The 26,968-nt window shown below is 52.3% G+C and overlaps 3 protein-coding genes across 4 annotated transcripts; 1 reads left to right on the top strand and 2 right to left on the bottom strand.

Moving 5' to 3' along the window:
- Positions 1-2,681, bottom strand: PDZD11 (PDZ domain containing 11). The gene is made up of 6 exons (XM_038164807.1): positions 2,539-2,681; positions 2,336-2,419; positions 1,849-1,905; positions 1,550-1,648; positions 1,404-1,464; positions 1-747 (listed from the first exon to the last, which is right to left on the bottom strand). The coding sequence occupies exons 1-6, from the start codon at positions 2,623-2,625 to the stop codon at positions 713-715; spliced, it is 423 nt and encodes a 140-aa protein (XP_038020735.1). The 5' UTR covers positions 2,626-2,681; the 3' UTR covers positions 1-712.
- Positions 2,682-2,927: 246 nt separating this feature from the next.
- On the top strand, positions 2,928-20,625 carry KIF4A (kinesin family member 4A). Of its 2 annotated transcripts, XM_038123182.1 has the most exons (31): positions 2,928-2,972; positions 3,211-3,340; positions 3,420-3,534; positions 4,182-4,372; positions 4,595-4,684; positions 5,235-5,401; positions 5,561-5,655; positions 5,839-5,958; positions 6,974-7,149; positions 7,645-7,706; positions 8,366-8,501; positions 8,946-9,004; positions 9,181-9,286; positions 9,965-10,027; positions 10,312-10,494; positions 10,877-10,980; positions 11,161-11,305; positions 11,754-11,864; positions 12,322-12,405; positions 13,038-13,151; positions 13,328-13,483; positions 14,021-14,115; positions 15,211-15,340; positions 15,883-16,053; positions 16,412-16,519; positions 16,691-16,768; positions 16,851-16,952; positions 17,609-17,758; positions 18,529-18,645; positions 19,277-19,399; positions 19,897-20,625. In XM_038123182.1, the coding sequence occupies exons 2-31, from the start codon at positions 3,218-3,220 to the stop codon at positions 20,071-20,073; spliced, it is 3,651 nt and encodes a 1,216-aa protein (XP_037979110.1). In that variant the 5' UTR covers positions 2,928-2,972; positions 3,211-3,217; the 3' UTR covers positions 20,074-20,625. The 2 variants fall into 2 exon arrangements, with proteins under 2 accessions (XP_037979110.1, XP_037979111.1); XM_038123183.1 differs by lacking the exon at positions 18,529-18,645.
- Positions 20,626-21,842: 1,217 nt separating this feature from the next.
- On the bottom strand, positions 21,843-26,352 carry TAF9B (TATA-box binding protein associated factor 9b). The gene is made up of 7 exons (XM_038123166.1): positions 26,257-26,352; positions 26,089-26,170; positions 25,481-25,617; positions 24,165-24,299; positions 23,449-23,530; positions 22,763-22,876; positions 21,843-22,349 (listed from the first exon to the last, which is right to left on the bottom strand). The coding sequence occupies exons 1-7, from the start codon at positions 26,305-26,307 to the stop codon at positions 22,189-22,191; spliced, it is 762 nt and encodes a 253-aa protein (XP_037979094.1). The 5' UTR covers positions 26,308-26,352; the 3' UTR covers positions 21,843-22,188.
- Positions 26,353-26,968: the final 616 nt, after the last annotated feature.

Here is a 26,968-nt window from a genome sequence, read left to right as displayed (position 1 = left end):
TGAATTCACGCTGCCGTACTTGATTTATTGATTTGTTTTTACAGAAAAAGTGGAAAACACCACAAAGAAGAGAAGTCAGAGCCAGGGCTGTCCTGAAGCCATTACAATGTGATCCCACCAGGCATTTGCCCCAGGATTTGCTGATGATTTCCTTGGTAATTAACATTTCCAAACATCCCAGTGCTATATAGTGGGGGTTTTATCAGCAAAGAGGCACAAACAGCCCGAGCTGTGCATGGACTGGGGCTGGATTTTACTCCTGGAGTTGCCAGCAAACCCAGCAATGCAGAGCAGAGGTGGGACAGAGGAGAAGGAAAGAATTCCGTGGCACAAGAGAGTGGAACAGGTGAATGTCCTGGAGGACAATGCCTGTGCCAAGCTCAGGAATGCTCAACAACCAGGGATCCAGGATCAAGGGATCCAGAACCAGCTCCGAACTCATTAATTAAAGTGTTGCTAAAATCTGGATCCTGCTGGAGCAGCTGCCCCCAGGACCCCCTTCACACCAGCTTTCCCCAACACCCGTTCCCAGGAGCACAGCCTCAACCCCCATCCACCTTCCAGCCAAACGAGCCCCTGGGCATCCCCCCGCGGGGCAAAGAGCTGATCCTGTGCAGGCCAGTGGTGCCTCCAGTGACAGCTGAAACGTGAGGAGTCATCTCAGACGTTGGGAAAAAGGAGTGGAGAGGTTTGGGCAGGATGCAGCTCCCTGTTAGTGAACTGTCCGCTCCTTCTGCCGCTGGTAATCTGGGAGGGAGGGACAAGGAGAGGATGGCCAGGGGGAATCACCCAAAACATTCAGGAAAACACACATTCCCAAGTGGAGGCAGTGTTTGAGACCCTCTGGCTTTAAAAGGGCACCCCCGCCTGTCACTTCAAGTGATTTTAAGGCATTTAGAACAAAATGCTTTGTTTGAAATTATTTGTTCAAAACCCTCTCTTCCCCTACTCCTTTTTTTTTTTCTTCACAATGGATTTCTATTCTATGAAGAATCCTGGTTTGGCTTGACTTCTCCTTTTTTTTATCCCTTAAATCTTGAAACTTTATGGGTGCAGAAGCAGAAACTGGGAGTTAACCCAGTCCTTCCCTTCACTCACAATTCAAACGTCCTTAGGCAGGGATATGCACCACTTGCACTTGTGCCAGACCTCGTTCCTATGTCATTCAGGGAAAATTAGCTGAAAGTCATGAGCTTTAAATTAACTTTTCCATTCCCAGCCATCCCACCTTCCTGCTCTCCGAGCTTTCCTACAGGGGCGGATGAAGCCAGGCCTCATTATCCCGATGTGGTGCCTGATCCCAAATCAACAATCAGTGACCTCGAGCTGCTAAACTGGGGTGGAATGGGCAGGGATTCATGGCACTTTGCTCCCCAAGGAGCACCCCAGGCCCGGGCACGTACTGTAGGGGAAGTACCGGACGCGCATCGTGATCTCCCGCGCCGTCTTCAGGATCTCCACGGCCTGGGAAAGGAGGAGAGAGCATTCCATGGGGTCTGTGCTGGGCTGAGAGGCTGCAGGGAGGTGGACTCCCCATCCCAGCGCCCACCTTGCTGTGCTCAATGTCCTGGAAATCCACATCGTTCACTGAGAGCACCTGGTCCCCCTCCTGCAGCCCGGCCCTGTGAGCATCCGAGTCGGGAATCACCTGGGAAGGGAGAGCAGGGATGGCAGCAGGGGATGTCCCACAGCTGCCCCCCACACTGCTCCGGGGAGCAATTCCAGGGGCTGGGAGGAGAGCAGGGAGTGGTGCAGGATGTTCTGAGGCAGCCAGAGCCTCCCTGGGGCTCAGCTGCTCCCACCGGCACAGGCAGGATCCGGGCGGGAACGGCACAAGGACGGACACACCTTGGAGATGAAGATTCCCAACTGCGAGGCTTTTCCTCCCCGGATGTTGAAGCCCAGCTGTGAGAAAAGCCAGAAGGGAAACGCAGTCACCGGGACCCTTCCCTTGGCCCAGTTCTCTTTCCATTCCCCAGGATTCTTCTCCCTGCCCTGCCTCCCGGAGGGATCCGAGGCGTGGGTGCTGCGGTGCTCAGCCAGGCAGCAGCGCCAGGTCCCCTCTCCTGATTCCTGCCACCGGGAACACCCGAGGGGCCCCGCTCCATCCTCCAGCAGCTCCACATCCCAAGATACCACATCGGGAACAACCCCTCCCCTGCCCACCGCCCTGGCATGTGTCACCCTGCCCGCCCCACGCCTGTCACAGCAATTCCCTGCGCCAGGACGCTGCCAGCCGGGAACATCGCGACCCCAGCGCCTTTTCCGCCAGGAAACGCTCCGGGAACGCGACACCGCGACCAGGCAGCGCCGGGGCCGGCGCCGCCCGCCTCACCTGCGCCCCGGGCGGCTTCTTGAGGACGATGGTGCGGGGCAGGAACTGCGTGAGCTCGTTGTTGTAGTCGGGGTGGTAAACGCGCTGCGGGGGACGCGCGGCGGCTCAGCCGGGGCCGGGCCGGGCTCCCCCGCCCGGAGGGGCCCCGCGGCCGCCGCCGCCGCCCCCGGGCCGTGCCCCCGCTCCCCCCGTCCCGGGCTGACCTCGTGCGGCGGCACCCAGGCGGGCGGGCTCTCGTAGGGCGGCAGGAAAACCACCGGGAAGTCGTCGTAGGGCACCCGGCCCTCCATGCTGCCGCTCCGCCGCGCCCGGGACGCGCCCCGAGCGCGACGCACCGGGCTGCGATTGGCCGAGACGCTCCCCTCGCCCCGCCCCCCGCCTGACGCACCCGCACTCGATTGGCTCCGTCCCGCCCCTCGCGCGGTCCCGTCCCCACCCTCTCTTGGCCCCGCCCCTGCCTGACGCACCGCTCTGCGATTGGCTGCAGCCCCGCCTCTCGGCGACGCACGGCCCCGCGATTGGCTGCGGTGCCGCCCCGCTGGAGGCGCCCGCCGCTGATTGGCCGCGGCGGCGCGCGGCCCGGTTCGAACGGCGGCCGTTGCGGCGCCGCCATTGGCACGGGCAGCGGCGGTTCCAGGTCAGTCCCGCGGCCGCCCCGCGACACCGGGCAGGGCCAGGCCGGGCCCGCTCCGCCCCCGCTCCAGCCCCGGGGCTTCTGCTCCATCCCTGAGCCCCGGCAGGGCCGCTGCACCCCCCTCCCCGCCCCTCCATCGCCCCACTGCGGCCGCTTCCCGCCCGCTCCACCCCCGGGCCGGGCAGCCCCGCGGGGAGCCCCGCTCGGTCCCGGCCCGCCTCACGGCGCTCGTGTCCCGCAGGCCGGTGATGGTGCGGGAGGACGAGAAGGGCATCCCGGTGCGCGTGGCGCTGCGCTGCCGGCCGCTGGTGGCCAAGGAGAGCAGCGAGGGCTGCCGCATGTGCCTGTCCTTCGTGCCCGGAGAGCCGCAGGTGAGCCGCGGGGCGCTCCCGGGGGTCCCGCAGCGCCGGCGCCTTTCCCAGCGCTGCCTCTCGTCCCTCTCGTCCGCAGGTCGTGGTGGGCAATGACAAAGCCTTCACCTACGACTACGTGTTCGACCCGTCCGTGGAGCAGGAGGAGGTTTTCAACACCGCGGTGTCGCCTCTGGTCCGAGGCATCTTCAAAGGTTTGTCGCGGGTTTTGCCCGTTCGGAGCCCGTTCCCCTCCGCACAACGAGGGGGCTGTGCGCTCTGAGCCACTCTTCATGGAATGCCAGAGGAGTTTGGGGCGGAAGGGACCTTAAAGCCCATCCAGTGCCACCCCTGCCATGGGCAGGGACACCTTCCCCTATCCCAGGTTGCTCCAAGCCCTGTCCAGCCTGTCCTTGGACACTTCCAGGGATCCAGGGGCAGCCACCCCCCTTCCCCCCACAGGGAACAATTCCTTCCCAGTATTCCTCTAGCATTGGGAAGCCATTCCCCCTTGTCCTGTGACTCCAAGCCATCAGAACAAGTCCCTCTCTCTCCTTAAGAATAGCACAGTGAATTGATAAACATCCTGTTCCAGGCTGCTGCAGTGGAGCTGGGACAGCAGAGAATTTGTGCTGCGTTTTTGTTTAGCTCTAATAAAACATCCAGTCTTAAAAAAGAGGTGAAATACTAACTTTATCTGCGCTTTATGAAGTTTTCATGGCTTTGTTTTTCCCCTTCAATGTTCCTGACTGTAATCTGTGCTGAAAGCTGGTGTAAGCTGCTGATTTTCTGCAAGGGTGGTTTTCAGAAATGCAGCTTTCAGTCTCCACGTGACTCACCCGGCTGTCCTTTGTTCCCTCAGGGTACAATGCCACCGTCTTGGCCTACGGACAGACGGGGTCAGGGAAAACCTATTCCATGGGAGGCACCTACACTGCCAACCAGGAGCATGAGCCCAGCGTGGGGGTCATCCCCAGGGTCATCAAGCTGCTCTTTGAGGAGAAACAGCAAAGGCAGGATTGGGACTTCGTCCTCAAAGTTTCTTATTTGGAGGTAAAAATTTGGGTTTTGTCAAGTTGGGAATAAAGGGAGCTTTGAGGTCACCCCCTTCAGGTAACAGATATTGATGAAATCACCCCCCAGGACTCCAGGAGGTTCTGTTTGTCCTTTCTGGTCCAAGGTGCCTTTCCCTAAAGGTGAAAGGAGTAAAATGTGATGCTTAATTAGCCCTGATTTCAGCACGACTGCTGGTAACTCTGAGCTGCTCCTCTGCAGATTTACAACGAGGACATCCTGGACCTGCTGTGCCCCTCCCGGGAGCGCTCCCAGATCAGCATCCGGGAGGACCCCAAGGAAGGCATCAAGGTCTGCAGGGCTGGGGGCTGAAGAAGGGGTTCACGTGGGAGTTTTTGTCATCCCTGGAGCAGCGGGGTGGGGCTAATCCTTGTGTTGGGAGCAGCCCGGAGATCCAGGGGGTGGGATGCTCAGGGGAAGCACAGCTTGCCGAGGAGCACATCCAGTCCCTGCTGCTCATCCCCTGTCTGGTTTGTGTCCCTGGGAGCTGCCTCTGCAGGGCTTTATTCACACAAATCCCCTCCCCTCAGCCCCTTGCTGTCACTGGCACTCCCAGCTTGGCCTGGGATATCCATGGATTTGTCCCTGGAGCCCTGAGGAGCTCTGGCTCTGGAGCGGGCAGAGGATCCTGGGGGGTGTTTAGGAACAGGTGATGTGATTCCATGTTCCTGAAGTGAAATTCAGAACCAGTTTTTCCTGGGAGTTTCCTTTCCACCCCCCTGGCTGGAGGTGATTCTTGGGAATGGGCTGGCACAGCCTGAGGTGTGCAGGGAGATTCTTCTGATCCCAGGTGGGATGAAGAGGAAGCAGAGGATAAACAGTGTTTCCTTCCTGGCTACAGATTGTGGGGTTGACAGAAAGAAATGTCACCTGTGCCCAAGAGACCGTGTCCTGCCTGGAGCAGGGGAACAACTCCAGAACTGTGGGATCCACGGCCATGAATTCCCAGTCCTCCAGATCCCACGCCATCTTCACCATCTGCATCGATCAGAAGAAGAAGAATGACAAGTGAGTGTCATTGTGATGGGAGCTACCTTCCCAAAATTCCCCCATCCTGGTCCTGAGCTGTGCTTCTCAAGGCACTTCAGGTTTTGGCTCTCTGAATTTTCAGCTCCTGGGCTGCTCCTTTTCCACCTGGGAGGGTAAAACAGGTTCTTTCTGCCCTAGGAATTGCAGTTTTCACTGCAAGCTGCACCTGGTGGATCTTGCTGGCTCTGAGAGACAAAAGAAGACCAAGGCTGAGGGAGACAGACTCAAAGAAGGTCTCTGGGCTGGGACTGGTGGAGTCTGGGTTTCTTCTCGCTTGGGAGTTAATAAAAGAGCAAAGCATTTGTTTAACCCTTTAATCTGCTTTTTTTTAACCTTGTTAAATTTATAATAAGGGCAGGAAATGAGGAGTTCGGAGCTGTTGAGGTGACTGTGCTCACTGTGAGCTTTGTCTGCAGGAATCAACATCAACAGGGGCCTCCTGTGCCTGGGGAATGTCATCAGTGCTCTGGGAGATGAGAATAAAAAAGGAGGGTTTGTCCCCTACAGAGACTCCAAGCTGACCAGGCTGCTGCAAGGTGAGAGAAGATGATGACAAAGCCTAAATTCACAGGTGCTTTTTAAATAACAAAGCAGGAGAAACCCCCCAGCTCAGAGCTGCTGCTGCAAAGGGATTTGTTTGTTTAATTCCTCGCTGGAGCCAGGCCTTTCCTGAACTCTTCTTTTAGGTTGCAAATGCAGTGAGATGAGCTCACAACAAGTCCTGCTCTCCTGCACTTTGTGTGACAGGAGGAAACAAGACAAAATCAGGGCATATTTTTGGTGGGGAGAAGGAAGAGGAGAAGGCTGGGAGCAGAGATCTATTATTGTACCTTAATTACAGCAACTCCCTGGGTGATGTCACAGCCAGAATGAAGCTCCAGCTGTCTGTGCCTTCCCTGGGATTTGTTTTCTTAGTCTGAATATCTGGTCTTTATTTTTCAATAGCTGGGATTTGTCTTTCCATGCATTTTATTTAAGTTACCCTTTCATTTTGGCTCAGCCTTAGTAATGAAGTTACTGGGATTTTGATGGTAATTACATAATTTGCTGCAAAAGCTCTTCAGTATTTTCCGTGTCTGAAAGTACCTAATTAAAACCTGGATTGGGCTGGATGTGGGGCTCCTGATTTTTTTCTGATCAGTAGCTTGAAGAGCCAATTTGTGTAAAACCAAAGGACGAAGTTCCATGCAGCTTTGTGATCTGTTCTTAGCCAGTAATTCCTTAAATTGGAAAAAATTCTGGATATTCCTGGAGGTCTTGTTATTGGGGGGGGGAAAAGAACCAGGCCAGAAATGGCGTAAAGTTATTTATTAGGGCAGCAACTGGGGCTTCTGGGGTGAAACCTTTGGTTTCAAACCCTGACTTTGGCTTTTGAAAACCCACTTTAAAGCAGAACTGAGTGTGCAGAGGAGAAAGTAACGAGTGGCACCAAAATCCAGCTGTTTAATCAGTGTTTTGGGGATGTACTCGTGGGGTTGGAACCCTTGAAGGATGACATTTCACTGTCGTTGTTGCTCTGACAGCTTTGACATTGTTTCTTCTCCTTCCCAGACTCCCTGGGTGGGAACAGCCACACGCTGATGATTGCCTGTGTGAGCCCAGCAGATTCCAACCTGGAGGAGACCCTGAACACTCTGCGTTACGCTGACAGGGCCAGGAAGATCAAAAACAAACCCATTGTCAACGTGGACCCCCAGGCAGCTGAGCTGCACCAGCTGAAGCAGCAGGTACTGGGGGAACCCCTCAGCAAACCCCAAAGGAAAGCACAACCTCATCAAAAATGTGCATTGCTCCGTCTCTGGAGGCGGTGGGAAGGGGATGTGTGGATATTTCTTGGAGTTTTCCTGCAGCCAGAGAAAAGTGGTAGTGCTGGTGTAATTTAAATTTCCCTTCCACCCAGCAAATCATTGCCTGGTGAGCTGCAGGCACAATCAAAATCACAGGGATGGTTTGGTGCCTTCCTGACATCTCCTGCCTGTGCCAAGCACGGTGGGAAGGGAAGGGTTTTCCCTGGGGTGAACCCAGGGGGAAGTGAAGAACCTTTTGAGGAATATATTTGAGGAATAAATAACTTTTGAAGAAGGAATAACTATTTGAGGAATAAATAAGTGCAGTAACCATACCCCTCCTTTCCCCAGGCAGTGGTAAAAGGGGAATTGTCGGGAAGACCAAGGATCCATGGGGCTGCTACATTGACAAGCAATAATTATTTGTCTTTGCAGGTCCAGCAGCTCCAGGTGTTGCTGCTCCAGGCCCATGGAGGGACCCTGCCTGTGGCTCTCAAGTAAGATCTGTTGTTTAATGTCCTCTGGATGTGTATTTATCACACTCCAGAGAAGTCTCTGGATCCCTTAGTTCTGGGCAGTGCTGTGGAGTGAGGGGGGAACAAATTGGTTGCTCTTTCCCCCCTCTTTTTGTCATCCTTACTGAAATTCCCTGGGATATTTAGTTTTGTAGTGAACACCTCATGATTGCAAAAATCTGTTGCAGGAGGTAAAAGAGGGAGCAGGAAACACCTCCTGAATAAATTCCTGTCTCTGAGACCCGTCCATCCCTGTTCTCCTCACCCCTCTACCCCTAAATGGGGGGCAGTTCCACCTCCATTATCCTTAAAAGCACAGAATCTGGGACAGAGTTGGACTGTGCAGGTGTTGTGTTCTGGGGATGTTCCAAAACCAAGAGCATGGAGTTCACAGCCTCTGTTTGGAGGTTTTTCCTGCATTCTGGAAGTGTCCAAGGCCTGGACAGAACCTGGAGCAGCCTGGTCTGTGGAAGGTGTTCTGCCCATGGCAGGGGTGGGGCTGGATGAACTTTAAGATCCTTCCCTCCCAAACCATTCTGGGCTAGTTATTTAAATTATTCAGGGAATAATAATCATTTTGGAGGTGACTTCGGTGCTGTCCCAAAGCCCAGACTCACAGCCAACTGCTCTTGCTGTTGCAGTGGTTTGGCCCCCTCGGAGAGCCTCCAGTCCCTGATGGAGAAGAACCAATCCCTGCAGGAGGAGAACCAGAAGCTGAGCCAGGGGCTGAGCGAGGCTGCTGGGCAAACAGCACAGATGCTGGAGAGGATCATCCTGGTGAGTTCAGTTATCAGGAGAGCTCTGAATTGCTGGGGGTGAATCAACAGCAGCTCCAGTATTTATGAGATACTGAGAATCTCTCTTGAATGTTCCTTTCACATGGATCCCAAATCAGTCAGAACCAAAAACCTGCCTGAATCTGTTGGTCTTTAGTTTCCTTTTGGAAAAAGGAGACCTGAATCTTTCAGCTTTTTTAATACTTTAAATATTTATTTTTAATCTTTTAAATAGCACTTGCACACTTGTGCTCTCCCTTCCCCAGCCTGCTTTTTTCCTGTTGCCTGCAGTGTCTATCTCTGGAAGAAAGCTGTGAAATCCAGACTGATGGCCCTAGCCATGAAAGATCTTTCAGTGCCTTGATTTTCACACTGCCAATCTTTTCCTGCAAATTAATCAGCTGATTTCTGGCTTCTTAACCTTCTACCATTCTGGTTTCTCTAGACAGAGCAGGAGAATGAGAAGATGAATGCAAAACTCGAGCAGCTCCAGCACCACGCTGTGTAAGTATCCCCACACTCTTCTCCTGGGATGATGTCCTTGGGAATTCAGTGTTTCCAGTGGGATAAACTGGATGCAGTCAGCTGGGGTTTGTTCATCCAGAATTAATTCAGAGGTTGAGTGAGAAGTTGCTCTTCCCTGCCACAAACTCGCCATGGACTTGTTCCCGTGTTTCCAGGTGCAAGCTGGATCTGCAGAAGCTGGTGGAGACTGTGGAAGATGAGGAGTTAAAGGAAAATGTGGAGGTGATCCGGAACCTGCAGCAGGTGCTGGCTGAGCTGCAGGTAAGGCTGAGCCCAGGGAGGGGGAGTTGTGACAACTTACTCAGGAAACCTGGGATTCCACTCCAACAACCTCGGGAAATCTGGGATTCCACTCCAACAACTTCCCTCAAGGAGCCCAGCAATTGAAAGTGTGAAATTACTCTTGAGATCCACTTCAAAACTGTCCTGTTGTGCTCTGATGCTGCAGAAAGGCCACTTGTGCTGCTCCTGAGGGGAAAGGAAGGAGGAATCTACATGGAAAAACCTGACACGGGAGCTTGGCATAGATTTACAGTCCCTAAATTGGATGGAGAGTTCCAAACTTGGTGTTTTTATGGACAATGTAAATTGCAGGGGTCTGAAATTGTTAAATAGAAACTTCCAGTCTCTTGTCTAATGGAGGAATTTCAGTTGTCCCTCACTGGACATTCCTCTGTTCTCTCCTCCTCCTCCTCCTCTTCCTGTTCTTTCCAGTGCTGGAGTTCAGGGAAGATTTCAAGGAATGGCTTTTCCAACTAGACAAGGTGGAGTTTCCTCCCATTCCTTGAGGAGGAAGATGATGGCCTCCTCTTTCCAGAGAGGTTCTGGCCAGAGGAGAATCACGTTGTGCTTTGCCACAATGTGCCAACACGCTGTTATTTCCTTCAGTTTATTTCATATTTCCCTTTTCACCCAAATTTTCTCTTTCTTGTCCACCAGAGTGAAAATGCCACCACAGAAGCTGCTGCAGAGCTGTCCAACTCTGAACAGGATTCTCCAGGTGTAAGTGAGGGGCTCAGCAGTGCACACCTCACTGGGGCATGGTTTTATCTCCTCATCACTTTTATCTGCTCCCTCTTGCTCATTTTCTAACCCAAAAGCTTGATAAATCATCTCTCCTGTCTGTGCTGTTTCAAACTCAATGTGTTCACGGTCAAGAACCTGTTCTCATTTCTGAATATCTGATTTTTTTACATAAAAATGGATTTGAAGAGCTCTGTAGAAACAGAGATCAGGTAATTCAGGAGCTCTGGATTGGCCTCTCCTCACGGCTGTGTCTCCTGCAGGGAGCAGAAGTGGGCCAGGAATCCAAGAGAGTCTCTGACTTCAGCACCCAGCACGCCCTGCGCCAGGCACAGCTCTCCAGGGAGCTGCTGGAGCTCAACAAAGCCCTGACTCTGAAAGAGGCCCTGGCCAAAAAAATGTCACAGAATGATACTCAGCTTGGGCCCATTCAGTCCCAGTACCAGGTAAAGCTGAAATCCTCCTTGGTCGGTTTGTTTTGCCCAGCTCCTGCAGGGGAGGGAAGGGAGGTGTGTCCCCAGAGCCTGTTCTGATCGGGGTTTATTCCATAAGCTGGGTCCCTGCTCCCTCGGGCAGTGTTCCCTGCTGTGCTGGGGTCTCCCATCTCTGGAATGACTCAGTCAGGACGTGGCCCCAGTGACTCTGTGCCCCCCAAAGCTCCAGAGTGTGCTGGGCCAGCCCCGGTGACCCTCACGCTGCTCTCAGATGAGGTGGTTTAGCAGCCTGCTGTGAAGGAATGGGGCTTTTCAAGGTTTCTTAATCTTAAAGCTTTGTCTCAGGGTGTCTTTCCAAGGTTTTTATTTGGAGATTTATTCTTGTCCTTTCCAGACCAATATCAGGGATCTGGAATTGGAGGTCAGCAACTTGCAGAAGGAAAAGGAGGAGCTGATCCTTGCTCTGCAAATGGCAAAGAAAGACATCAACCAGGCCAAGTAAGAGGGCTCTGCCTGCAGCTCTGGGGGATGTCTTGCACTTCCATGATCTGTAAAAGCTCTTTTTTGGTGTAAAAATGTCCCTTTAATGTGCCAAGAGCTGCAAAGAAACCTCCTGTGGGCTTTCAGCAGCAGCAGAGGTGACAGGTGACATTTGAATTTGTTGCTGTTTCTCTCCAGGCTGAGCGAGCGGCGCCGGAAGAGGCTCCAGGAGCTGGAAGCACAAATTACTGAGCTCAAGAAGAAGCTGAACGAGCAATCCAAGCTCTTGAAGCTGAAGGAATCCACGGAGCACACAGTGTCCAAGCTGAACCAGGAGATCAGGGTAACCAACAGGCACCTCTGACTCGAGCCAGTGTGGGCAAAGCAGCTCCCAGGCAGGAATCCCAGAAATCCCTGACAGGAATCCCAAACAGGAATCCACTTTCTGTTTAGTCAGACTGAAAATAGCAGTTTTTGGCAAGATTCCTGTGTCTACATGACCACAATAGGCAGATGACTAGGAGGAAAATAAGTCCAAAGTATCTTCTGGCATTTCTAATTTATTGCCTCAGTCATATCATTTGATTTCTCTTTGATTTCTCTGAATTGTGCCTGTGTTGGTCTTCCTCCTATGCCAAAAGAAATCCCTGTATTTTAGCACTTTGAGTGGGAGCACAGCAAGATTTCCCACCTGCCACTCCCCACACCTGGCAGGCATGGGGGGGAATGGAGGTTGAAGCTCTTTAGGATGTAAATCCTGGATAGTTCTTCCAGCCACCGGTGCTTTTCAGGAAATGAAGCAGCAAAGGGTGCAGCTGATGCGTCAGATGAAAGAAGACACTGAGAAATTCAGGCAGTGGAAGCAGCAGAAGGACAAGGAAGTGATCCAGCTGAAGGAAAAAGTGAGCAAACAAGCCCCTCACACTGTTCCTCCCTCCAAACAGCTGCTGAAAGGATTCTTTAACTGGGAAGCATCTTAGGAGAGCTGGGGATGCTTTGAAGAGAAGCTTGGCTCACGTGGCTGCTGCTTTTCACCACTTGGACTTTGTGGCTGGAGATCTTCGAGCTCTTGCCACAGCTGTGGCTCTGCTCTAAAGCAGAAAGCAAAAATAGTTGATATTTGAAGGATTTACAGTTGTGGGGTTTGGCCTCAGCATGGGGGGTTTTTAAACTTCCAAACAAATGTTGGATCTGAAGGGCAATAAAATCCAGCTGCTTGTGGTGGCTGAGTGCAATGGCCAGCAAACACCTGGAGTTTGGTGTCACAGCAATTCCTGCCCCTCAGTGCCTTGGGATGCTGGAATTTTGGGGCTCCTTTGTCATGAAAAATGTGACTTTTGCAGCTGTTTCTCCTTGCAGGACCGTAAGAGACAATATGAGCTCCTCAAGCTGGAGAGGGATTTCCAGAAACAGGCCAACGTCCTCCGGCGCAAAACAGAGGAGGTGAGGAGCCAGCATCTCCTGGGAACCCCAACCAATCCCTACAGCCTGCCACGTGGGGCTGGAGGAGGGAACAGCATACACTGAAACCTCTGAAAGGAAGTTTGGAGGCTGGGAAAAAAAAATTCTCTCTGTAGAGAAACCCCCATTTCTGCTTTTGAGGGATCCCAGTTAAATTTGCTCCAGGGAGGTGACTCTGGGTTGCCAGGTAGGTGACTCTGGGTGCCAGGTAGGTGACTGGGTGCCAGGTGACTCTGAATTCCCAGGCTCCTGTGGCAAATCCATGCAGATGCCCAAGGTAGGAAGTGGGGAATGAGTTTGGGTGGTGGATCTACAGGGTTGCAGTTCAAAATCCTTTCAGGATGGCTTTGTAAAAGAAATGCATCTTCAACCCCCCATTAAGGGTGTTTTCTTCTACCTTCAAGCCTAGAAGGAGCTTTTCCTTAAAGGAGGAATGGCAACAAAGGAAATAAATCAAGGGCAGGACTCCTTGAGTTAAACCAGAATAACTTGAGAATAATGAACCTTGTGCTGTCACTGCCCCAGTGTTTGCCCTGGGCTGGGAATCCCTGGTGTTTCCAGCTGTAGCAGATGATTTGCAGCCCCTGTTCAGCTCCTTGGGGAATCTTTTCCAGGCAGCAGCTGCCAACAAACGCCTCAAGGATGCCCTGCAGAGGCAGAAGGAGGTGGCAGAGAAACGGAAGGAGACCCAAAATCGGGGCATGGAAGGAATTGCTGCACGAGTCAAAGTGGGTAACAGTGGTTTTGCATCCCTACGCTGGGCAAACTGGGATTTGGGGTGGGTGCTGCTGGCCTTGGTGGCTGGAGCACAGCAGGAGGACCAGGGAATTGCAATGGGATTGTTCAGAAGGATTCAGTCCTGGAGTTGAGCTCAGCCACGGGGTTTTGGGGGTTATTTTTTCAGAGCTGGCTTGCAAATGAAGTGGAGGTTCTTGTCAGCACTGAGGAAGCTCGAAGACACCTGGCAGACTTGCTGGAGGACAGGAAAATCCTTGCAAAAGAGCTCCTTCAGCTGAAAGAGAAGAAAGATGCTGGAGAAAACCCCCCTCCAAAGCTGCGGGTGAGAGGGAAATTCCCCTTTTCCCACCCCACTCCTCTGGCTGTTCAGCAATACTGGATTCATTCTTCTCTCTCCTACTTGAGCTGTTCCTTCAGAAGGTGGGGATGGATCCCACCCTTTCTGGGAGAAAGGGTTAATATTCTTATCCTCTGACCTGTCAGGGACAGGAAGTGCTGAAGGAATTTGTTACTTAATGGAATCTGGGAATTTTTTTCCCTGAAAGGGCAGTCAGGCTTTGGAACGGGCTGCCCAGGGAAGTGGTGGAATCTCCATCCCTGGAAGTGTCCAAAAACCATCTGGATGTGGCCCCTGGGGACATGGGTGACCCATCAGTGTTGGGTGAATGGTTGCACTCAACGCTCTGGGAGAGCTTTTCCAGCCTCAAGGATTCGGAGGGATGCGAGTGGCTCACTCCCCTGAGCGCAGGCTTTTGGGGAGGAACAATGGAACTGTGGGGAGATGCCTGGAGGCTTTCCTAGCTGGACTATCTGTAAATGTGTGCTTTCCTCCCCTGTTCCTGCCCTGCATCCCTTGCAGAGGCGCACGTACTGCCTGGCCGAGCTGCAGGCTCTGGACACGGATCTCTCCGTCTCCAAGCAGATTGAGAGCCTGCAAACAGAGATGGAGCTCAGGTAAGGCACTGCCACAACGCCCATCCAACAGCCTCGCCTCTGCCTTGTCCCTCATTTCCATCCCAGCTCTCTGGGAGGAGGAGGAGGAAGGTGTAAAACACACAGACTGACCCTGGAATGATGAGGGAAAGCCTTTTCACTCAGGGCAGGAGCAGTAGCTTTGGTCTGCTGCCTTAACCAGCACCCTAACCCATCTGATGGTTTTAGAGCCACTGCCAAAGCAAATTGGGGTGAAAATACAGATGCTGAAAATCTTTTTCCAAAGCTCCGAGGTTCAAAATCATCTTTACAGTCTGAGTCATGCTGGTGGACAAACCTTTTTCCTCTGTATCTATGGTCTATAATCCTCTTTACACTGGGTGTCAGCAGAGAAAGCCTTCCAATGCCACGTGGGCCCCCTTTGGTGTTTGATGGAATGGTTGGCCAAGCTCTGTCCCCACAGATGAAAAACTCCCCTCATGGTAAATTGTAACTAAAAACAGAGCTGAAGTATAATTACACCAAGAATCTGCATCTTTATACACAGAGTGATAGGGAGTGACATCTGAAGTTTTGTCTTTGTTTTCTTCAAGCCCAAAAATGCCAAATTTGACGCAAAAATCCATTTTTACAGAACCAAGAATTTCCAGTTCTTGGGGTTCAAAGGATGATTCCGGAAGGAATTTGGGCCCAACACCCCATCCATCAGAGGGGTTTATAACAAATGGTGGAAGATGTGGAGGTTTTTGGTATTGGCCAAGTATTTACTGGCAAACTGACTAAACAATCTGAAAATGGCTTTTCAGGGGGTGAAACCCCCAAACCCCTTTCAGTGGGTTTTCCTGGCTGGAATTTTTCCAAAATGTGGGGAAAATACTCAGACACCCAGTCTGGGTGTTTTGAGCTGTTAGTGAGCACCTCTGGGGGAAAACCTCCACTTTGATTTGGGAATGTGGAGTGGGAGCAGAACTCCCCAGGGAAGCACTGCTCTACTGAGCAGCAAAAATCTCAATTTATACTATTTTACTTAATATTCTGGGAACAGTCACATTAGCCCTTAAACCAGCCCTGGTTTTCTCCTGTGTTGTAACCCCAAATCCTTGGATTCTTCCCCAGGAGTGCCCAGATAGCAGATCTGCAGCAGAAACTCCTGGATGCAGACAATGGAGACCGGGCCAAGCAGCGCTGGGACAGCATTGCCACCATCCTGGAGGCCAAATGTGCTCTGAAGTATCTCCTGGGAGAGGTAAACCCTGCATTTTCCTCTTTTATCCCTGAAAACAAAGGCTGTAAGTCTGCTTAGCCACAAATAACAGGACGTGACCAAAGGAGTGGAGCCTTCTTGTAGTGGATGAGGTTTAATAAAATAATCTATACTGGGGAGTGAAATGTGAAAAGCAGGGAAGAGGGGAGTGGAATAGATGAGGGTCTGGAGATGCCAGCTAAATGCTTGCATGGGAAAGGGAAAAGGCAAATTTGAAAAGTGGAAGAGAAGAGTTATCTAAAATACTTCCTGAACAAGCAGGGAAGCAAGGGCAGTGCTGGCTGAGGTCAGGGGAAGCAGTGGAATTGGTGTTGAGTTGGGAAAAGAAAAATTGACTCTGAACAAGACCCTCAGCTCCCTGGTTTGCCCTTCCAAAGAGTCTGCTTCTGAATCTCTCCTGGTTTCCTTGGTGCTGAGGGCTGGTCCAGTTCCTGGGGTGGCTGGAACTTACAGACATGCTTCTCCTCCACACTGTCCCAGCAGGGAATCCCTGTCCCAAGCCATGCCTTGCTCTTGTTTTCCAGCTGGTCTCCTCCAAAGTGCAGGAGAGCAAACTGCAGAGCAGCCTGCAGCAGAGCCAGGCCAGCTGCTCTGATGTGCAGAAGATGCTGATGGAAGAGAGAAACCACATAGTAGAGATGGAGGCGGAATTCCAAAATCAGATTTTGGTGCAGGAGCAGCAGCACCAGGAAAAGGTGAATCACAGCTCATGGAAATCTTGGAGTTTGATCTCCAGGTCGGCTCAGAGGGAAGGGCAAAGGGGGATGTGCTGAAATGAAGCTGGTGCTGAATATCAGCTCAAATTTTGTTGGATTTTTGCAGATGGTTCATACAAAGCCAAAGAAATCTCTGTATTCATCCTGTGTAAATTGGTTTATTCAGTAACTTTCCTCCTGCTTTAAACGAGGAGGCTACACCTGAGCACAAGATCACTTTTCAGATAGATCAGGGTGGAATTGTGCTGGAAGTGACAGGAAATTTCCCCGAGCCTGGACTCTGATGCCAAGTGCTCCTTTCAGGAATTCACCCCTGTTTATTCCAACTTGCTTTTAGGTTCTGTACCTGCTCAGCCAATTCCAGCAGAAAGAAGCAGCAGAGAAGAGATTGGAAGATTCCCTGAACGAGCAGGAGAAACAACTGCAGGAGCGACTGCGGTTCCAGGTCAGAGGCTGGGGGAGGCTGGGATCCTTTAGGATACCTGGAATTAGAAGGATTGTGTGTTCCCTTTGCAGAAGGCTGCATGGGGTGGTAGCTGTGCTGGCTGGAATAACCCTGGGAGATTTTCTCTTATTTATCTGCGATGAAACAAATTTTCTCTCGTCCTGCAAACAGGAGGAAGAGCTGGAAAAAATGAGGGAGATCTGTGAGAAGAACCAGGAACTCCTCCGGGAAAATGACAATCTGAAGCAGGTAGAGCCTTGTACAGACACCAGAGCCTCGTGGCAGTTGGGTTTGATGATTTTGCAGGGCTAAGTCTTATCCCTTTTGACAGAAACTGCTGCTCCTCCAAGTTGCCAGTGGCCAGAAGCTCCGGCACATCCAGCAAAGGCCACCTGAGTCTCCAGACTCTTCTTTTGATTATGTTCCACCCAAAGTAAGAGGCTGCTCCTGAATTTGTATTGCACCTGAATCCTTTGCCAGAGTTAATTTTGGCTCTTTGATAATGTGGTTTTCTTTCTCCTAAGCTGCTTTTATCAGGCACATGTTGTACTAATTGAAATTCTGCTCATTGAATTCAGTCCTTTCCAGAAGACTCAAATACCTTGCATTAGTGTTTCGATTAAAAAAAAAAAGGCAAACAAACCCCCAAACCTGTTTCCTCATTGTAGTTCTGACTCTGCATCCTCCTTCACAATTCAGATTGTTTTTCTGCAGCATTCCCAGTCTGAATTACAGAGCAAGGCACGTGTCTCACAGCCAACTTTGCTGCTTTGCATAGAGCCAAATCTTTGTGCTGGGAGGAAGAAATGATTTAAAACTCTTTGGGCAGGAGTGTGACACTTGTTTTTTGTCATGTGATGTGTCAACAACTCAGACTTCCAAGGATTTGTCATCAATAGTTCGAATTGATTGAATTTTCAATCCTGATTAATTAGGTCTTTTTTTCCCTCCCTCACCCCACAGCCTTCTTGGCCGTGAGGGACTCTGAAAACCCTAATAAAACCTTAGTAAAATATAACCATTATTAATATTATTAATGAAATAGAGCTGATTTTTGGTGGCCTAACCCCTCGTGCTGCTGTGTTGCAGCCCAAGTGCCGCCGGCAGACGACGGCCAAGCCCCGAGCGCCCAGCCCCGAGGTGGATGTGGAGGAGCTGCTCTCCGACCCTGGGGAGCTGGAGGATTCTGACTGGCTTCCTGGGAAAGCAGGCAGAGGAACCAGGAAAAACCTCATGGGGGTAAGATCCACTTGATCCAGGGTCTGTTAGGGAATCACTTGCTGTGGGCAGGGGTTGGGCATGGAGCTGTGAGGTGTGGTGTCTCCACTGCTCTCAAAGTGGCAGGAAGGGGTTATTTGGGTGCCTGGGGATATTTGGGACCTTCCCACAGACACAGCAAAGGTTGTCTGCAGTCAGCAAGACCTTCCTGGACAGGTTTTCCCTGCCCAAGTCACCTTCTCCCATGTTCTGTCCTGCTGCCTGTGTCTGAGCTGGCCTCTGCTTTAGGAACAGCCCCAACAGCAGCCAGATCCATCCAGGGAGCCAATTTTAGGGGGAAAAACAAAGAAAAAAAGGCTGACCTGTTGTGGATCCCTGTTTGCTTAGGGAACTTGCAGCTCCCAGTCCTGGCAGAGCCTCACCTTCCATCTGTCTGTGTCAGTCTGGAGCTTCAGCCTGTGGCTCAGAGAATTCCTGAGGCTTTAGGGGTGGGGGCTCTCTTTTTGTGGAAGTGTGGCACAGAAACTGGGATCCTTTGGCGTAACCTCAAGTCAGGCACTGAGTAACTGAAGGTACTTCTGTAGATCGTGAGATGGATCTGGAGGTGGAAGGATTTTATTCTGGATATTAGGAAGAAAATTATTCTGGGATGTAGCAAAATGTGAAATGGCAGCGAAATGCAACAAGGGACAGCTTGGGGGTGTTCCTGTCCTTGAGATGCCGCAGCTGGCAGGACCTGGAGCATTCCAGGAGCATCCTGGCCATTGGATCCCCCTTGCCTCCCTCCGCAGTGCTCGTGCAAGGGCCGCTGTGGGAACAGGCAGTGTGGCTGCAGGAGGCAGAAGTTGGGATGCACCGACGGCTGCAGCTGCGCCGCGGCCACGTGCAGGAACAGGGAGCGGGGCCTGGTGAGTGCTGCTGCTCTGGGGGGCACAGGGGCTGCATTTGGGCAGGAGCAAAGCTGGGTGGAGGGATAATTCCCACTCGAGCATAGTTTGTCCAGGCAGAGCACGTGCACTTTGCTGAAACTCTGCGAATGTCACTAATTAGTGCCTCTCTGGTAACTGAGGAAAATTTTCCACTGCAGGACCAGACTCTACCTTTCAGGACAGAATTTTGGAGATTCACAGCAAAGATTTTCGTGTTCCCACTTCTCGTCCACAAATTTAAGAAAAAATTATTTCAATTTTCCTTTTGGACTCAGTAAATTAAAGTTTTGTCTTTGGCTTCAGACAACACAAATCCCTGACTCATTTCCAGATTTCTTTTTAAGAATGGAAGGGATAGTTTAAGGGAGGGGGTCGTAGCAGCAGGAAGGTCCATGAGAAACTGATGTTCCTAGTGGGAATTTTGCTCTTGGATCTCAGATGTGGAGCAGGGACATCCCACGGTGCTCTAATTATTGCCCATTTTATGGAGGCCCAGCCTGAGCTGCAGCATCCTGTACTGTGGAAAACTTCCCAGCTGGAGAGCAGGGGCTGTGGTGGGAAGGGAAGGGATGGATGTTCTGCAAGAGCTTCACCCTCTGCTGCCCCTCAGGAAACCACAACATGTGAGGAGCACAAAAGGGACTCGGAGGGGTCCTTGAAGCTGGAAGACCCCACGGAGGTGAAAGCAGAAGAGAGCTTCTTCCAGCCCTTGTGTATCACTCCAACCACCAAGGTATTCCCAGGGCAGAGCAGAGCTGCTGAGTGAGGGGTCTTGGAGGGAAATCACCCCAGAGGAGAAGCTGCTGCTGGAAAACTCACAGCTCTAGGCAGCTTGTGTGGAAGCTGGGAGGGTGCTGAATTCCCAAGTTCCCACACTGAAATGATGCCACGAGCTTGCCACATTTTCCTGCAGCACCTTCAGCAAGGAGAGAGGGAAGTGAGGAGTTTGCAGGATAAAATCCTGCCTGTCCATGTTCAAAGTGACCTCTCTGACCTGGCTCATCTCATTTCACGTCAGCTAAACGAATTCCCTTATCCCATGGGAGCCCACTATTCCAACTGCTGTCTCTTCCTGCTGGATCTTGGTATTTTGTCCAAAAATTTGTCTTTTTCCTGACTTGAGTAAAAAAAGCAGCTCTTGATGTTGGCCTGGCACTTGGTGTCCTGCTGCCTCTGGTGGGTCACCCCAGCTGTGACTAACTCCAAAGATTGTCCCCTGCTTTCCCACAGGTCCTGCAGGACATCACAGAGCAGGATGCGCTCCTGAAGATTCCCAGCACTGCTGCCTCCCTGCTCGGGAGGGATGAGGAGTCCCAGGAGAACCAGAACCCCTTTGGGAGGAAGAAGAAGAGGATGCTGAGCAGCAACATCAGCTTCTTCTCAGGCTGCACCCCCATCAAGGAGTAGTTTACCTGACCTGGAGCTTTTCCCATCCCTTTAGGCCACATTCCTGGTGACTTTTGAGGGAGTTGGATTCTCCTGCTGGAGCAGCAGCTCCTGCCCTCAGCAAGGGAGCCAAACTGCTTCTTTCTTTGTTATGTCTCTGTAAATATTTGTGTGTTGGGGCCAGGTGGGGGGGGGGAAAGAATCTTTCCTCTGGCATTCCTGGAGTGAATGGAGGTGATTTTCCAGGTGGGTGTTCCCAGCTCCCTCCCTCCTGCTGAGCTGTGAACGCTGGGTACGGTTTCACCTGTAATCTTGAGAGAACTTTGCACTGGAGCTCTGCTCCTGCCTCTTCCCATGGAGCCTGAAGGAACTTTTCCAGCGGCCCTGGGAGAGCCATGGAGTGAGAAGGCCCTGGCTGAAGTCTTAAACCAGCAGCTCTGAACTGCTCAGGCTTCCTGGCCCCTTTGGCCACTGGACTGTGTTTATTCAATAAACTTAGAAACTTGACCTATGTGAATAATGTAGGAATTTTAACTCTGGTTTGTGATTTTAATAAAGGAGTTACTAAAGAAACCTGGCTTAGAGTTGGAATTATTGTGCACAGCACCCCCCAGCCTCCCCTGGGCACTCTGTGCTTAAATTTGGTCTTAACACCAGCCCAGGAACTGCTGTCACTGAGATCTGCTCAGGTCTTTCTGTGCAGGCCCCCCAAACAAGTTCCTGCTGCTTCTCCTTGCCCTCAGCCCTAAGGCATGAGGGGCAGCAGGAAGAGAAGGTGATAAATGAAAATTTTGTTCAATTTATTTTTCCTCTTCTGCCCCTGGGTGTGACCCAGCCCTTCCCTGGGCCTTGCACAGTTTCCCTGGCCTGACAATCCTCGATATTTATTTACCTCTTGGATTTACCTCAGGCAATCCCGGAAGGGGCCTTAAGGGATCATCCACTTCCACCATCCCAGGCTGCTCCAAGCTCTGTCCAAGCGGGCCTTGGGCACTTCCAGGAATGGGACAGACACAGCTTCTCTGGGCACCCTCAGCCAGGGCTTTACTACTCAGGGAAGAATTCCTTCCCGAAATCCCCCCTCACTCTCCCTGCTTTCCACGTCTATGAAGGCCCTGAGAGCTGTAAAAGATTTCCAAGGGATTTAAACGAGCTTGGAAGTTCTGGGGGATCAGGCCCTAACAGAAGATTGTCCCCATAATATTATATATTATTATTATATAATAATATAACATATAATATATAATAATATTATATATTATTATAGAAAATATATATGTTTTACTTTATATAGCATAGGATTATGTCATTGTTTATTTTACAATATGTACCTAATATTAAATACAATTTAGATATGAAGTGTTTCTGTGTATCCATAATTAACTACTGTGTATTCTCTCTACACACTATATTCTATATATTTCATGTATTTGTGCACACATACATATATATGTTAATATATAAGTATGTATGTATGTGTACAGACAAATGTATATATATTAAAATATATTAAAATGTGTCTGGGAGCGTTTTGAGTGTATAAGGCAATTACATGTGTGTGTAAATATATATATATATATAAAATATATAAATATATATATTATATAACATATATATATGAAACATATATAAAAACAATATATATATGTGTAAATATAAATAATATATAAATTAATATTAAAATATAGGAAAAATATAGACACTATATAGAAAAAATATATAAAATTATAAAGGAAATTTATAGAAAAGCCCCTGCCCCCTCCCCCAGGTGTGTGCCCAAGACACCAAGGCCGGGTTACAAACACTCTGCACTTTATTTCCACACTCCCAAGGCCCAAATGGGGCCTTCCTGCCCATTCCCACCCTCTGGAATCCGTGTGAATCCCACGGGAAGGGCTCCCATGAATCTCACGGGAACGGTTCCATGAATGCCATGGGAAGGGCTCCCTGAATCCCACAGGAAAGGCTCCCTGAATCCCACAGGAAAGGCTCCCTGAATCGCACAGAAGGGCTCCCTGAATCCCTCGGGAAGGGCTCCCTGAAGCCCTCGGGAAGGGCTCCCTGAAGCCCTCGGGAAGGGCTCCCTGAAGCCCTCGGGAAGGGCTCCCTGAAGCCCTCGGGAAGGGCTGCGTGCCCTCACAAGGCGTCGTAGTCGTCGTCGTCCTCGTGCTTCCTCTTGAGCGGGCTGGGGTCGGCGGCGCCGGGCGGGACCATGTTGGTGGTGATCAGGATGTTCTTGGGGCCGATCAGGGACGGGTTGATCAGCACGTTCTGCACCGTGGGAGTGGTGGGAGTGGCTGTGGGAATCACGGAGAGGCGTCACTGAAAGCTTGGAGCAATCCCTGCGTTATCCCAGGCTCATCCCGAGAGGGAGGATGGGGAAATGCCGAGGGGGAGAGGGACACTGGAGCCAGGGTGGGGGGAGCTGCCCAGGATTGTGGTGTTCTGGCTGCCACGGCTGTGCTGGGAATGGGAATTAACACTGCAAGTTCCTGGAATGAGGGAGAGGGGGAGAAATCCCCCCGTCAGCTTGGCCAGAGCAGCTGTGGCTGCCCCAGCCCCGGAAGCGTTCCAGGCCAGCCTGGAGCAGCATGGACGGTGTGTCTGTCCATGGCAAGGGGTGGGACTGGAGGAGCTTCTCCCTCCCAGCCCAAGCAGGCTGTGGCTGCGTGGTTATCCCTGTTCCCAGCCCCGGGAATCCCAGGAGTACCTGACTTGCCAGCAGGCTGTGAGGATGGGATCTGGACGGTGAAGCGCTGCCCCGCCAGCGACACCGGCGCTCCTACCTTGGCTGACACCGACACGGTCTGGGCTGAGGGGGTGCCTGGACTCACCACAAACACACCACAATAAAGCAAAACAAACCCACAAACACTCCTACAACCCCTCCCAAACGGAATCTGCTATCAGACACAGTGGGAATGCACGGGAAGGACACCAGATTTAAGGATCAGATTTCCAGGCAGAGCTGCACATTCGCTCACTTTCCCACATTTTTCCCAGCCCTACTGCATTCCAGGCTATAAACACACAGTGATTTTTAGGGCATAGCTTTAAATTTTAGGATCCTTTTAAAAATGGGTGTTTCCCAGTGTTTTTTAATTCAGCATCATACTAACACTGAGGAAAATAACTCTAAATTTTAGCAAAGTTCTTGAATAGTCCCTTAAATAAAGAATTTATCACAAATACAGAACATCTGTAATGCATTTACCCTTAAATGCTATTGTAATAATAAAGATTAATTTATGAAATTAACTTTCTGATGCCGTCAAACAAGATAAGGTCAGGCAGTCCCTGACATTCCCTCAGGGGCTGAAAAGGGTTTTAAATTACTCCTCTTTATTTTCCCTTCCTAAAATGAAGGTGGGAATGCCCTGTGGAGCTGTTCCCTACCCAAAGTGGGAGTGCTGGGCCTGCTGCTCACGGCGCCCACGCTCAGGCGAGGGACTGTGATCCTGCCTGCTGTGGAGGAGACCTGTGGGGAGAGAACCAGGAATCAGGGAATGGCCTGGAATAAACAGGAAAGTCCCCCCATAGTGAGGCACTCAGGGCTTCCCAGCAAAGGAAATATTTTCCTTCTAAAGTAGAAACAACTGAGGTGGAAGCCAAAAATTCTCTTTGATATCAACACCAAAGTCTGACCTGTGCCTCTGACAAGCTGACATTAAACCTGACAGTTCCTCCTGGACATGAGGAGGAATTTCTTCAGGGAAAGGGTGGCCAGGCATTGGAAGGGGCTGCCCAGGGAGGTTTTGGAGTCCCCATCCCTGGAGGTGTCCAGGGAATGACTGCAAATGGCACTCAGTGCCCTGGCCCAGGCTGGATTTGGTGATCCTGGAGGGCTTTTCAATGATTCTGGGATTCTGCAGCATTTCTTTAACACTACAACACTCCCGTACCTGAAATTCTCCCATATTTTAAAAGTTCCCACATTTCAAAATTTCCCTTTAAAATCAAACCAACAACACATTGCAAATCCAGCCCAGAGATCTCCGAGCTGACGCGCACAGGCCAATATTCACCCCCACCTCCCAGAGCTGTGCAGAACTGCACTTTAGCACCACTCCCCCCCGCCAGGGGTGCACCCCCAGTCCCTGAGCAACCCTTACCTTCTTCTGCAGGGATTTCAGGCGGTAGTTGGGGGCAGTCAGGCAGTACCTGTCGGGGGGCAGCCGCGGGCCCGAGTACGGCTTGATCAGCGGCAGCGGCGTCTGGTTCTTCTGGCGGGCAATGTCCAGCAGGAACTGCAGAGACACAGCCACAGCCCCGTGTCCTGGGGACATCCCTGTGTCCTGGGGACATCCCTGTGTCCCGGTGACATCCCAGTGTCCCGGTGACATCCCCGTGTCTGGCCACATCCCTGTGTCCTGAGGACATCCCTGTGTCCCACTGACATCCCCGTGTCTGGCCACAGCCCCGTGTCCCGGTGACATCCCTGTGTCCTGGGGACATACCCGTGTCTGGCCACATCCCTGTGTCCCACTGACATCCCTGTGTCCCACTGACATCCCCGTGTCTGGCCACATCCCTGTGTCCTGGGGACATCCCTGTGTCTGGTCACATTCCTGTGTCCTGGTGACAACCCCATGTCCCACTGACATCCCCATGTCCCTGCCTCATCCCCGTGTCCCGGTGACATCCCAGTGTCCAGGTGACATCCCAGTGTCCCTGCCTCATCCCCATGTCCCACTGGTATCCCAATGTCCCAGTGATATCCCAGTGTCCCAGCCACATCCCCGTGTCCCACTGACATCTCAGTGTCTGGTCAGATCCCTGTATCCTGGCCTCATCCCCATGTCCTGGACACATCCTTGTGTCCCATTGACATCCCCATGTCCCACTGACATCCCTGTGTCCTGGCCACATTCCTGTGTCCCAGCCTCATCCCTGTGTCCTGGACACATCCTTGTGTCCCATTGACATCCCCATGTCCCACTGATACCCCCGTGTCCTGGCTTCATCCCTGTGTCCCAACCACATTCCCATGTCCTGGACACCTCCCTGTATCCCGGCAACATCCCCATGTCCAGGCCTCAACCCTGTCTCCTGGCCACATCCCAGTGTCCCAGTGACATTCCCACGTTCTGGCCTCATTCCCATGTCCTGCCCTCTTTCCTTGTGTCCTACGACATCCCCGTGTCCTGGTGCCAGCCCCGTGTCCCAGTGGCATCCCCGTGTCCGACTGACACCCCCGTGCCAGCCCCGTGTCCCCGTGCCACCCCCGTGTCCCTGCCCAGCCCCGTGTCCCAGTGCCAGCCCCGTGTCCCACTGACATCCCCGTGGCAGCCCCGTGTCCCCATGCCCAGCCCCGTGTCCCTGCCCAGCCCCATGTCCCAGTGACACCCCCGTGTCCCAGTGGCATCCCCGTGTCCCCGTGCCAGCCCCGTGGCCCCCCCGTGTCCCCGCCCAGCCCGGCGGCGCTCACGTCGCGGGGCGGGGGCGATGTGAAGGACTGGTCGGTGCGGCACTGGATCGCCAGGCGCACGTCGTCCGCGTCCACGCTCGACTTCTTGGCGTGGCTCGAGTAGATCTTGGCGTCCTCCAGGATGGTGGTGACGTACCCTGGGGGAAACGGGCTCTGGGTTCCATGAGATGCTCCCCAGCCCCGCCCTGGTCTCGCCCGGCTGGCACTGCTCCCTGCGGCCTGCGGGCGCCGCTCCGCCTGCCCGAGGGCAGCGCTGGCGGGATAACGGGATAACGGGAAGGAATTCTTCCCTGCCCGGCCCTGGCACGGGGGCCCAGAGCAGCTGTGGCTGCCCCTGCACCCCTGGAAGTGCCCAAGGCCAGGCTGGACGCGGCTTGGAGGCCCCTGGGATAGGGGAAGGTGCCCCTGCCCAAACCGTCCTGGGTTTGTGATTCTGTGATTAAAGAGTCACACAATTACAGCTGGACTGGAGGAGATCTCCGCGGTCACCGAGTCTGACAGGGGAGCTCCCGCGGAAACACGGACTCCCAGAGCACCCCGTGCTCCACACAACATTTCCCTGCTCCGCCCGCGGCTCCCCCGCGCCCTTCCCGCCCGGCCCCGCTTACTGTAGGCGAACTCCAGCATCTGGTTGATGACGCGCGGCTCGTACTCGGTGATGCCCATGTCCTTGAGGATCTGCGCCATCACCTGCGGGGGGGACACCGGCACCGCTCAGCCCCCCGAGCCCCCGGTGCCCCCCGGTCCCGCCCGGATCCCCCCGGGCCCCGCGGTACCTGCGCGTCTTTAGGGGCGCTCTTGGGAGACGCCATCTTGGTGGCCTCCATAGTTTCCGGTCATGTGACACAAGGGGCGCGGCTACGGCGGCCGGGAGGGTGGCGTTGCTATGGAGACGCGGCCTAGCGGGGTTGCCGTGGAGACGCGGCCTGTCAGGGCAGAAATTCACTTTACTATAAATATTCATGAAGGCCAATTGATGCACAGACCAAATCTGCTGGATTCCAGTAACTGTTTTCCCACTGCCCCTGCTGCAGACAGCCCAGTGCCCCCCCCCCATCTGCCCTGTGGGGATGCCGGAGGGAGTTTTGTTATTTCATTAATAGCTCTGAAGTCAGCTTTTAAAGTGCCAGCAATCCCAGGATTTACGAAAAATGACAGTGTGTTCCCGCTGTTCTGAAAATAACAGGTTCCACTTGGGAAGCAAATTTAAAAGCTTTTTAAAACTGGTTTTCATGACAGCTGACTAGATTTGGAAGCCACTTAGAGCACATTCCATGTGAGTTTTGTCAAAGTTTTTCACTTTCTGAGGCAAAACAGAACCAAAAATAAAGTTGTGTTGTGATTTTGTCGGGCAGGCGATCAGGAACATTCTGGAAGCAGCTGCAATGTGTTGTTATAACCCAGGAAGGCCTGACTGCAGCCAGGTCTGGAGGCAGAGATGTGCTGGGGACTCCCATCCCGGCTCCTCAGAGACAGGGAGAAACCAGG

The sequence above is a fragment of the Motacilla alba genome, chromosome 4A (genome assembly GCF_015832195.1).
Source record: "Motacilla alba alba isolate MOTALB_02 chromosome 4A, Motacilla_alba_V1.0_pri, whole genome shotgun sequence".
In the NCBI taxonomy this organism is placed as follows: Eukaryota; Metazoa; Chordata; class Aves; order Passeriformes; family Motacillidae; genus Motacilla; species Motacilla alba.
Note: the sequence above shows the minus strand (reverse complement) of the source record. Positions and strands in the feature narration are given on the sequence as shown.